Raw genomic sequence first — 12,793 nt, 5'->3', positions numbered from 1 at the left:
CTCGAACCCCAGACCCACCAGAGAGCAGGCTCCAGCCAAACCCACTGCGCCCCCTGAACAAAAACAAAGAAAACTAATTGGTTTAGCGTTCGTCTGGATTGCTTCATGAAAGGACTGTTTTGTTGTTAATACAGCGCCAAAGGAAAGTTCGTGTTACTCGCTGCCCACTGTCAAAAAACTCTTGGAGCAGAAGAGGAAGCGAGAAACAGCCACTTCATCCTCCTCCTCCTCGTCCTCCTCATCTTCAGTGATCACCAGTTCAGCTGCTACTGCTTCTGTCCCGGTGAGGTTTATGTGTATACACTTCACCGTTTCAGCATTGTGCTGTGTCTCTTTCTGTATCTTTGCACGTTTAACCTGTGGTTATATAATTTGAATTCTGATTTGGCCTTGTGCTTTCCTTACAGGTGTCTACGCCAGCACAAGGCAGCCAAACAGGCAAGCAAATGATAAATCAACAGGCTGATAATTTTTTGCAAATGTCAGCAAAAAGATATGTTGTTGTACTGTGTTTGGTTTAAAACCTCCAACTCTTTCCTGCCTCTGAAACAATGTTGAATGAGAGCTTCACATCTTTATCTGTCATTTGTAGGGGCCTCCAGCAGCTACATGAGTGCCATGGGGGCTATAGGGCCAATGCCATCGTCCACCTACAGCAGGTGGGATCCTTCCGGGTCTCCTCAGTCATCTGCCTTACAACAGGACTTCCAGTTTCCTTCTGCTGGGGCCTACTTTCCCAGCGTTTTGGCCCCTTTGGCTTCTGATCAGAGTCAGACTTTCGGCTCCGCGCTGACCACAGGTTATGCTCAGCAATCACAGGAATTCAGCGTTCACTACGTAAGGGGTCTTCTGATATCTGTGTGTCCCTGTTTAATAAATGCATTTTTAAAAGGACGAGAAAAGTTTCTTAGTTTCTGGGTCTTGTTTACCTCGTGCTATCCACTGTCATATTTGTGTTGATCTGCGTCACATTAATGCTGTGTTTGAATGTTGTTTTCCTGGTTCCCCCACAGGTAGATTGTCCAGTAACAGCAGCCCTCCCTGGCTCAGTCCATATGGGGGTACAGCAGTCTCCAAGCTACTCTTGGCCACCTGTGAGCAGCCTCCAGCCTGCTGGTGACCCAAGCCATCAAGGATTTGCGGGAGAGATGGACAGTCAGAAGCTGGAAGAGGCCCGGATGTACATCCAGGGAATGGATTACTGCAAGAAGATGTGGCAGGATGAAGACGGAGACACGTAAGTCACAGAGACATGCTATGGATGACACATTATTTACACACGAGAGTTTGAGCAACTCTTGTTTCTTTAGGTTTTCTTATTACATGGGCAACAAAGGGGTGCCGAGATCAGGAAAAGAGCGATTATTTCTTAGTTATGAAGTGCATATTTCAGTGTACGATGTAGATAAGACAGTCTTGTTGCATTGGCATTTAATTTTTAATTTTTTCTTTTAAATACTGTAATCTGTTGGGTTGCATTTCATTCTCACGTGTGACATCATTAGAAATGAGTTACGCATTAGTTCAGGAAGAGGAACAGGAAGCAAATTAAGAAATTCTCATGGCAAAAGCAAAACTACAGGAACCTCTGTTCTGTGGTATAAACACAAAACCCTCTAACTAGAAACGATGTCTCACTGTCCAGAATTCTGCACATCTACACCGCAAAGGGGCTGAGGGAGTACGCCTTTGCGGCTGCGGAGGATCTGTGCAGCCTGGGGAAGCTGGACTCCAGGGAGCACAAGGGCAAGGTTAGTAGAGTGCTGTGAGAGAAAGCCCAGAAACTCCACCTGCAAGGTGAATTGGCCTAAAAGCAGCACTTATTGACAATTGCATTAAGTGTTAAATGAAATGACAGAAGCGGACAATCAAGAATTACGCTAATTCAAATATAATTGAAAAAATATTATCACTGAACACCCAAAGACTCTTCAGCTTGCAGTCACAGTTGGGTGTGGAAGTCTGTTCGTAATTTTTTGTTGAAAAATCCAAAGTCGCTTTTATCACCAAGTCATAATTAATAAAACTTTAATGCAGAAGTTCCTTGATTTAGAGCTTCATTCGTTCATTTAGCAGGCGGTCTTCTCCAAAGCAATGTATGTTTATAAGAATAATACAAAAACAGCTCTGCACCGACCAAAAGAGAGATTTGGATGCAGACATGTGATTGAGGCCAGAAGATCACACAGGAGAGAGTTGCAGTAATCCAGACAGGATATTACCATGCCCTGGACCAGGAGTCACATAGAGTTTATTGTGAGATAGGGGTGCAGCCTGCGGATGTTGTGCAGGATGTATCTGCAGATCTGGGTTGTGGCTTCAATATGTTGAGAGACAGACAGATTGAGTCAGTCGTTACTCCCAGACTCTTAGCTGATGAGGTAGGCAAATTGAGCGAGTTGTCCAGTTTGATAGAGAGTTCATGACGGAAGGATGGGCCAGCTGGGAAATGATGTCTGTTTTTTGGGGAGTTTGACTTGTAGGTGGTGATCAGACATCCAGGCAGAGATGTCCAAGAGAAAATCAGCCATGCTAGAGGAAATGTCTGTAGCTCCTGGGGGAAAGGAGAGGAACAGCTGGGTAATCAGCATAGCAGTGGTAGGTGAACCTGTACAAGGCAGTGACAGGGCCAAGGAGAAAGATATAGATTGAGAACAGTGGTGTCCCCAGTACCAAGCTTTGTGGTATGCCAGTTGAGAGAGGCTGAGGGAATGATCGGAAGCCCCACCAGACTACTTGGTAGGATCTGCCTGAAAGGTCTGAACCATTTCATTGCAGTTCCGTTGATGCCAAACTGTCCAAGGGAGGAGAGCAGAATCCAGCAGCTGACAGTGTCAAATTCTGCAGATAAGTAGAGGCTGAGGACTAAGTAGAGGGAGGCTGATTTAGCTGACTGGACAGCATCTGATACTTCAAGCAGGGCAGATGGGAAGCAACCAGTGGAGAGCAAGGAATTGATGATCATGGAGATAAGTAGTGAGGAAATTTCCTGTAGGAGATGAAGAGATGGGTTTGAGGGAGCACGTGGTGGCGCTGTGTAACAGTAGGACGTCACAGATTTCATGTTCTGATGGGCTGAAATGTGGAGAACAAGACTATGCATGTATGGATTAGGTTCTGTTCGATTCTCTAAAAATGTTAGCAGTCGCTATAATAAATAAATACTTTGAAAATAATGTAATTCTTATTTTTTATTCATATCAAGCCACATTACAATTTATATTGATTTTAAATTACCTTTTAAATTTAAACTCCTGTTCTGCACCAATTTCTGACCAAGTCATCCCAGAGACGCAGCATTATCATATTGTTATTGATCACACACACTCACAAACACCTGACACAAGCTGTATACACTGTGGGCACCAGTTGAATACTGGCGGCGACCACTACTATTCTGTTTGGCTGCATTTTACTGAGATGTCAGAGCACACGAAGCAGCTTTCATTCACTCTGCAACAAACATTTCAGAGAACAGATCTAAGGATTATGCAATTAAAATCCAACGCTGGCCAGCAAAAACAAACAGTTAATGAAAGTAAGTGAGCGAACTATACAGGTGGTCCCTGATTTCTGATGGGGTTGTGTTCCGCGAAATCCATCATAAGTCGAAAATGCATTTAATACACACCTCTGCATGGCAGAGTGGGAGATGCGGATCGCTGTTGCTGCCCAGCATCGCGAGAGAGTATTGCTCGGCGTATAGCTTGTCCGGGAAAAGATCAAAATTAAAAATTCGAAGTACAATTTCTACTGAATGTCTATCGCCTGCTCACGATCGTAAAGTCAAAAAAATTGTAAGTCAAACTATCGTAAATCAAGGGCCATGGATATAATGTAAATAAGTAACTGGGCAATGTGCACCTGAAAATTCAATATTCGGCTGTTTGTAAAGTGCTAGTGTCTTTTCATCCATCCTTCCACTTTCAGTAACCACTCGTCCTGAGCGGGGTTGCGGTGATACGGACCCTGTTCCACATTCATTGTGCTCAAGGCTGAGGGAGGTTGTACTCTCAATGCGATGTGCTGGTGTATTCACAAAACATATTTGTTTTCGAGCCTTTTTTAATGGGAACAAAAATTTATTTATAGTAATTCAGCTCTGAGTGGGTTTCATGACAGAAAAGGAAGAGTCATGTCTTTTTTTAAATTTTCTAACTGTGACCCATTTTCTGTTTCTCTTATCTAGTACACAGTTAAGTTTCAGATAAACATTTTCATTCAGGGTTTTTTTGGAGGGTGTGTATTTGGATCGTGGAGGAAATTTTGTTTTTTAAAAAAACAAGGTCTGCAAAGCAGTTGGTTTGGGAAACCTTTTGATCTGAGCAGAATTTTCAGACCAGGATTCTCTGCATGATGTCAGAAATGTGGAAATTCCCATAACTTATGTGTTACAAGATAGCAGCGGTGGTGGAAAACCTCAGCTACGTGGAGCCTGTAGAAGGAACAGGGTAACTGTGTCTTGCTGACTTTGGGATTCTTTCTTCCTTTTCCACCCCCCCCCCAGACTGCTTTGCTGGTGGCAGTGACAGCCAACCAGCCACTCATTGTGCAGGACCTCCTTTCGCTTGGGGCAGACATAAATGCTTGTGATGACAAGGGCCAAACTGCACTCCACCTGGCTGCTACCTACGGGTTCCCCAGGGTCATGCAGGTGAGGAGGTTGATCCGTCTCTCAAGGGCAAGTCGGTACATTTTTGAAAGAGCTAAGTCAGTTCTGGGACATTTTTTTTTTTTTTTTCCTGCTGAAACAGTTTAATCTAATTTGGGATTACTTTCACATCTCCTCTGTAGTTTACTGTCATTTGTATATTCATATTATCAATGGACCTTTAACACTGTCTTTGTGCATTGACCACAAGTCATCATCTCCTTGATTTTTATATGTATAATAGCAGTAAATTTACACACCTAAGTATCAGGGCAGTTCAGCTGAATAAAGGGGAATACATAAAATTAACACAGAATAAACCTTCACAGCGGTGGTGTGGTGGGTTTGACCTGTGCCCGCTCTCTGGTGGGTCTGGGGTTCGAGTCCTGTTTGGGGTGCTTTGCGATGGACTGGCGTCCCTTCATGGGTGTCCCCCCTCCCCCTCCAGCCCTACGCCCTGTGTTGCCAAGTTAGGCTCCAGTTCTCCGTGACCCCACTTGGGACAGGCAGTTTCAGACTGTGTGTGTGTAAACCTTAACACCATGGCCTAGTATCTGCAGGTGGTCCCCAATTTATGATGGGGTTACGTTCCGTGAAACCTGTCATCATAAGTCGAAAATATCCTGAGTCGTAAATGCATTTAATACACACCTCTGCATGACACACTGGGAGACGCAGATCGCTGCCACTGCCCAGCATAGCAAGAGAGTACCGCTCCGCATATTGGTTGCTTAGGAAAAAATCAAAATTAAAAATTCCAAGTACAGGTTCGACTGAATGTCTGTTGCCAGCTCGCCATTATAAAGTCAAACAATCGAAAATCAGGGACCACCTGTACATACAAATAATTCACTTTTATGGAAAAAAAAATATGTTAAGTTAATATTTAAAAATTAATAGAGGCACCCCACCATTTCTGTTTCCAGTCTTGCAGCTGATTCCTTTCTTATTTTTCTCAGACAATTCTGTCCATGGGACTGAATGTGAACTTGGAGGCTCGCAATTTTGAAGGTATTGTCTGTTAATAAATTAAAAAGCAATGAATAAGTCAGCTTATATAGTTTTGCCAAGATCTTTGTTTACCTAAAGCATGTTTTGCACATCTTCTTGTGATTATGGTACGCCCAATACGTAGGATGGCTCTTTTTTTTTTTTTTTTTGCTTTCATTGTGTTTTTTACAAACTGAGTGTTTATTTTTATACTTGGCTGTGCTTTACATTTGATTCTTCGTGATACTTAGCACCAGACTTACACAAGTAAGTAGCAGTGTTAATTATAGATAATGGTGGATGTATAATATACTCACCTCTTTGCATATACATTTTAACAACTTTATTTCATTTCATTCATTTTAGCTGATGCTTGTTCCAAAGCGGGAAGGGGGTGCAGTGGCGCAGTGGGTTGGACCGCAGTCCTGCTCTCCGGTGGGTCTGGGGTTCAAGTCCCGCTGGGGGTGCCTTGCGGCGGACTGGCGTCCCGTCCTGGGTGTGTCCCCTTCCCCCTCTGGCCTTACGCCCTGTGTTGCCGGGTAGGCTCCGGTTCCCCGTGACCTCGTAAGGGACAAGCGGTTCTGAAAATGTGTGTGTGTGTGTGTGTGTTCCAAAGCGACTTACAGTTTTGAGGTTACAATTATTTACCCATTTATATAGCTAGGTAATTTTACTGGAGAAACTGAGGGTAAACACCTTGCTCGAAGGTACTACAACCAGAGGTGAGGCTCATACCTGAAACCTTTGGGTCCAAAGGCAGTGGCTCTAACCACTACGCTACCAGCTGTCCCACTTTACTCCTTTAAAGTACATTGACATTTATTCTTTTTGCAGACACGTTTATCTAAACATGATATACAAGTCAGCAATAACAGAAATGCATTTTACCAACAGAGAGACAGATGCAGACATGCGATTCTTAGCATCAATTAATGCGTAGCTGCATATAGAATTGTTAGTGTACAAACGGGTAACATTAACAGTAGCAGCATATTGAGCTGATAGGAAATACAAAGGTATTTGTGATAAATGATAGTGTAATTTCTGGAGTAGATGGGCGATCCAGAGAGTTTTGAGAAATTTGTGTAGAGACCATTCTTGAACATTGAGAGGTGACTCAGCAGTTTTTTAGTGACAGAGGAGGTTCATTCTACCATACTGAGGCCAGAACCAAGAACTTTCAGGCTTTTGATTTTGGACCTTTATGCATGGGACCACCAAGCGACCAAAAGTGCAGGAGCATAGCAGTCTAACTTTGGCACAGCAAGTGATCAGGTCCTGTAGGTATCGGGGAGAAGATCCCCAGTGGTTTTGACCATGGTCTTATGATGACCATAACCAGAGTGTTTTTTGAATTTGATCCGGGCAGCTATAGGAAGCCAATACAGAGAGACGAGGAGGGGCCATACATGGGAATACTTCGGCAAGTCAAGCATGACTCATGTAGCAGCGTTCTGTATCAGCTGTAGAGGTTTGATGGCAGTAACTGGAAGGCCACACAGGAGAGAGTTACAGTAGTCCAGGCAAGGAGTACAGAGAACTGGTTGTAGCTGCATGTTCCAGACTACAAGTAGTGCAGTTTGTTTTGAATTTTACAGTGCAAAATGTTTAGAGCTTATCATGAATTATGATTTCTTTTGATATTCCTGTTTTATTAGCTTTGTTTGATTAAAAGCCCATGCACAAGCAATTGCTCCACAGGTCCCCATTTTACTATTCTTGGGGAAAAGGTGCAAGTAGGGCTACACCTTGCACCATTTTCATAATGAAACATTAAAGTGCACTGGGGCAAGCCAGATCACGCCTTTACCCTTACCATGTGTTTTCCCCTTCTCACTCAGGGCTCACCCCTCTGCACTGCGCTGCCATCTCCCACAGCAACACCATGAAGGCGCTATGCTCGACCGTTCCCGGCCTGGCTGATGTTGGCCTGCAGTCCCAGGCAGAGGACAAGCTCTCATGTGTGCAGCTGCTGCTCACCTACGGAGCCTCCATCCTCAGCCAGGTGGGCCCAGTGTGGATTGAGCAGACTGGAACATGCCTTCTAGTACCACTGTATATAGTCAAACTTGTTAACATGTAGTAAGTGCTTTTTTGTACTTCAAAGAAGGTATAAGGGAAATGAGGAGTTGAATATTTGTGGTAAGTACACTAGACCAGGTGCATCCTGTGTTCTACCCTAGGGCCTACAAGAACATTGCTAAATTTTTAGCATATTTACATTTTTTTTTTTTTTATTTAGCAGATGCTTTTCTCCAAAGCGACATGTATCAGAGAAAAATACAATGAGTGCATTACATCAGCAAAAACCAGGGATATACTGTACTGACTATGAATATTATAAATTCTGTTGAATCACACAGTACAGTTATACTACAGTTACACCCCCCATACCTAAGGAAATACAATGAATAAATAATAGTTTTTCATTTTAGACATTTAAGATTCAGTGTGTCATTTACCATTACGTGGCCCTCGAACCAGTTTGCGGTAATAACTGTGGCCTTTGACCCCTGGAAAGAGAAATTTCCACAAAAACTTTTCCCTGTAGACCCAGTAAACCCCAATAAAATAGCAGAAGAAGTTAATCTATAATGGAATGGAAAGCTGAGCTATAATAAAATTAACAGAAAATTGTATACTGGTACTACAACCACTTGTGAGATTTAAAAAAATCTGTGTGGATGTGATTTTAATACATATTATTTTCCAAGAAGAAACCGTGAAAAGTAAAATGTTAAAAGGGGGGGAAAAAAAGAGATCATGAAGGGTTGTGTAGAAGCATGTTTCTCAGTCGTGCTCATATTCCTGGTGTGAAACCAAGCTTCTCATGTTTATTTCTCTGAGACTATCAAGAAGCATGTGCAGTATTGCTGTACATTTCCACAATAAATTAGGATAAATTATAATATCCTTTTTACTCATTTAAACACTGTGTTTGGCCTTGAAATAACTACAGTTGTGGTCGCGGAGATGGGCCTGGTTTGAGACTCTTGTTTTCCCTCCATTTCTAGGACATCAAGAGCAATAAGACAGTGCTGCATCTGGCTGTGAAGGAGGGAAACGTCCAGCTGGTGCGCTTCCTGCTCAGGATTAACCTGCCCGACATGCAGGCCTTCGTCAACATGAAGGTGAGCGACTCTGCGCCTAAACTATGAAAGTGAACAATGGAGCCCAGCTGTTACATGTGCATAGTCAAATTGTTCATCTTGGCTAGGCACAGTGGCTCATACTCCTTAAAACATTGTAGAAACAGTTTTCCAGTATTTTCTATTGTCTTTTCAGAATAGGCTACATACAGGATAGGCTCTGGGGCACAGTGATCCTGCCTAAGAAGAGCAGTTGATGAAAACAAAATGCATAAATAAGTCATAGAGTACATTTTCAATTCGGTTTAATGTCTGAGGTTTTTGCAGAAGCTGGCCCATGAAAAAAATCAAGAGATGTATATTATTAATGTTTTATTGACTGTGACACATACACTGGTTGGATTTATCAACAAATCAAGTTATGAACAGACTTCGGTCCTAATTATGTTCATAAGTTGAGGAGCCAGTGTACTTCCATGCAACTTCATTATATGAAGACTTATACAGTATATATACACACACACACGCACATACAGGTTTAGCTTTATTTGAGGTTTCTACACAATCAAACCTATGAATATATGGATAGACCTCAGTATTATCTAGATTTTATTAGAACTTATTGATGAAGGTGTGACTGGAGTTATGGACAAATCGAGCTATGACTTAAAATGACTCAGCTGTGGTTTTTTTGGTTGCGGAGCCAGTGTACTGTAAGAAGTGTGTGTGTCTGTGTCTGTGCACGTGCGCACACACACACACACACACACACACACACACACACATACGTGACATGTAAGCTTTTTTTTTAAAGATGTAACTTATGTCATATGTTCACATTTCTTTCCCTAATGTGTTACAGTGGTGTGTATTTTTAATGTGCAAAAATTTGAGGCTGGCTTTGTCTACTTACTGGAGTCTAAAAAATGTAGAGACATATTACATATAATTAACTATATCTCCAAACTGCATGAACTGGTGAGATAAGTCCTTCTAATGAAACCTCGGATTCCGCAGCCTATCCCGGAATCACCGGGCACAAGGCTGAGAGGGGTACACCCTGGACGGGATGCCAGTCAGTTGTGTGATATTTTCTGTCCTACACTGCAGGGAATTATCCCTTTTGGTAAGATTCCTGTCTGTTATGCAGGAGTGCGGTCTGTCACTAATGTCCTGCATGTCTCGCTGGCTTTCCGTGCAGGCGCACGGGAACACTGCTCTGCACATGGCTGCTGGCCTGCACAGCAGCTACCACCAGGAGGAGATCATTCGCTTGCTGCTGAACCGTGGGGCTGATCCCGGTGTGCGCAACCTGGAGAACGACCAGCCCGCCCACCTTCTGCAGAGTGGGGACAGGGGAGAACAGGTAGGAGGAGACCTGGAGTCACACCGTCTGCTCTTTCACAGCATGCAGAATTAGGATGAGTAGATGTGTAGATGTTTCCAATGAGCGGCATTAAGGATGAGTGAAGGGAACTAGGGGGTACCTAGGGTACGGTGTGAATCAGAATATGACTTGTACCCAAATTTTTATCTCTTTACCTTTGTGTGTGATTTGGGATTTCCTATGAGTCACTGGCCATTTTTCAGTTGCATGCTGTCTTCAGTTCTCTCCCATTTTATTTATTGCATTTCATATGTTTATGTGGCCTCTCTCCTCCCCTCAGCTCAAGTTTATCCTCAAAAAGCGAAATGCTGCTTCTCGACGACGTGTCACATCCTTACAGGACCAAGAATGAATTGGACTGCTTTCCAGTCCCATTGTGTCCCTCCTCATTTGCCCTCAAGAATGGGGAGGATCTACTGTATCTTCGTATGAGGAAATTTTCACAGAAAGCACTTCTAATTTATTTTAGAGCCCATACTTTGCAGTCTTGTCTTCCAGGAAAATCAACAATTTTGAATTTTGTTTTCTTTTTTGAGGGAACAGCCAGTGACTTATAAAGCTTCTTCTCTGGAATATGCATGCTTTTGTTTCATTGTTTGGCTTGTAGTCAATAGGATGCGTCCCTGCTCTGTTCAAAGAAAGTCTTGAGACCCCGATAGTGATGGCTACTTTTGAACACCACGTGAAATATCAGCCAGAACGTCATTACTTTTTAGAAAATATATTTATAAAAATATTCCCTAGTGTGTTCTTTTACACTAGAGAACTATGGTACAGTGTCTTTTATTGAACATGCTGTATTTGTTCTTGTGTCACTTCGACACCATTTGTGGCTTAGGAGAGCCTACAGAAGTCTACTTGTTGAGTTCCGCATTCACAGAAGGACACTGCAGGTCTTGCTTTTTCAGTATCTGAACTTCCTTATATTTATTGATTCATAGGCCTTCGTAGATGCCTTATTAGCCGTAAATATATATCATTGAAGCAGACCATTAATGTTATAAACTCAAATGTCTTGTTTTATAAGTGTAACTTTTACTTTGTCATATGTCAAGGCTTTCACAGTGGGAGCATATCTATCGGTAAACATGATTTCTGAGAAATCGTTAAATGAAGACAGGTGTGTGATTCATTCCTGCTTCCCCCCCAACAAAAAACTCCCAGCCACCATCAGAAACCATATTGGTTCATTGAGAGGTGGTCATCATTCCAGGAAGCGTACATAACACTGAATCAGTGTGCTGACGTTTCACAAAGTGCTTGTTTGGTTGTTTGTGACGAGTCTTAAACGTGTTTTATTGCTCTGATTTGTTCTACATTTCTGGGACTTTGTAACTTCTGGAAAAGCAATTGTCAGTGCTCTGTTGCATGAGTGCATTTGCAGCGAGCGGGATTTCAGTGGCATGAACCTCTTTGGGTTATCAGCTCTGATCATCTCTCATTGGTGTCTGAAGGTCAGTTACATAAGAAACCATGCTTTATCAAACCCAAACAAAGGACCATGAGCAGATACCAGTGTATCTTCCAAAAAATTTTTTTTTTTTTTTTTTTTACTTTTTCTGAGAAAAGTTGTTGGATTTGCATCATTTATCTGTGTAAATGACTTGTCCTGGATTATTTATCCTAGAACCAGTAAAGCTTTTATTTATTTTACCAGTGATTAAAATTTAATCTCTAATACATATGGCATAGATAAGTCACCACAAACCTTTGAGTTATGCTTGAATCTGTACAACCAAGAACATTGGATTTATTTATTTTATAACTGTTGTTCAGTTTCAGAACAGACATAAGCTTTTGCTTATATACACCAGAAATGGTTTGTTTGATGTTTGGTCAGTTTACATACATTTCCATATTTATAAATCCCCCTTGTAGCTCATGGGTGCATATTAATTTCTGTCCAGAGCTGTAAAAATGTTGAAATGATGTTTGAGTAGCACAGATATGAGACAGGTGTAATATGAAAAGAATAAAATGGGGATAAGTGAATTATGTAAATGAAGTGCCATCATATGAGGAAATTGAAATAAAACAGAAGCACTTACAATAAACCACATGCATTTCAGACAACTGAGCAAAGAAGCTATTTTTTCTCTGATTCTTTGATTGACCAATATTAGTATTTGAGTAAAGGTGCTAATTCAAGAGGGAAAATTGTCACAAAAAAGCAAAATATATCCACATTAAGGTTTTTTTTAGTGGTTTTACTTTTTTAATCCACTTAGTGATGAAGCTGTTTAAGTATTAAATATGATCACATTGAATGTAAACAGTTCTGTTTGTTTCTAACTGAATGTTCACATCTTTCACAAGAATGTTACAAAATGTCCATCGGTATGAAATTACAGTAACTTGAAATTCATGTTATACAATTGAATGTAATACTGTGCTTCATTTTGTTGCTATATCTTTCACCACTCGCATTAAAATATTTTCCATACAATCCAAGTATGCTTTGTGACTGATTTTCTTCTGCATCATTTCCCTTATTTGACTGGTGCCACATATCCTGGTACCCCTGGGCTCAAGGTTCTCAAATATGGCTAACCCAGTACATCCAATTTGACAATTAAACACCCAACAAAAAATGCACCAGATAACTCAAAATACACATTGAGATGAAAATAGTGTCGCTACTTGGTACAGAACTAGTTTTTTTTTAAAAAAGGCATC

At 41.7% G+C, this 12,793-nt stretch overlaps 1 protein-coding gene across 1 annotated transcript; it reads left to right on the top strand.

Annotated features, from left to right (window-relative positions):
* Positions 1-519: 519 nt before the first annotated feature.
* Positions 520-12,421, top strand: nfkbid (nuclear factor of kappa light polypeptide gene enhancer in B-cells inhibitor, delta). The gene is made up of 9 exons (XM_018745551.2): positions 520-837; positions 1,014-1,237; positions 1,646-1,751; positions 4,508-4,654; positions 5,611-5,662; positions 7,483-7,646; positions 8,656-8,772; positions 9,932-10,096; positions 10,398-12,421. The coding sequence occupies exons 1-9, from the start codon at positions 559-561 to the stop codon at positions 10,467-10,469; spliced, it is 1,326 nt and encodes a 441-aa protein (XP_018601067.1). The 5' UTR covers positions 520-558; the 3' UTR covers positions 10,470-12,421.
* The last annotated feature ends 372 nt before the right edge of the window (positions 12,422-12,793 follow it).

Source organism: Scleropages formosus, chromosome 18 (genome assembly GCF_900964775.1).
Source record: "Scleropages formosus chromosome 18, fSclFor1.1, whole genome shotgun sequence".
Classification (NCBI taxonomy): domain Eukaryota; kingdom Metazoa; phylum Chordata; class Actinopteri; order Osteoglossiformes; family Osteoglossidae; genus Scleropages; species Scleropages formosus.
Note: the sequence above shows the minus strand (reverse complement) of the source record. Positions and strands in the feature narration are given on the sequence as shown.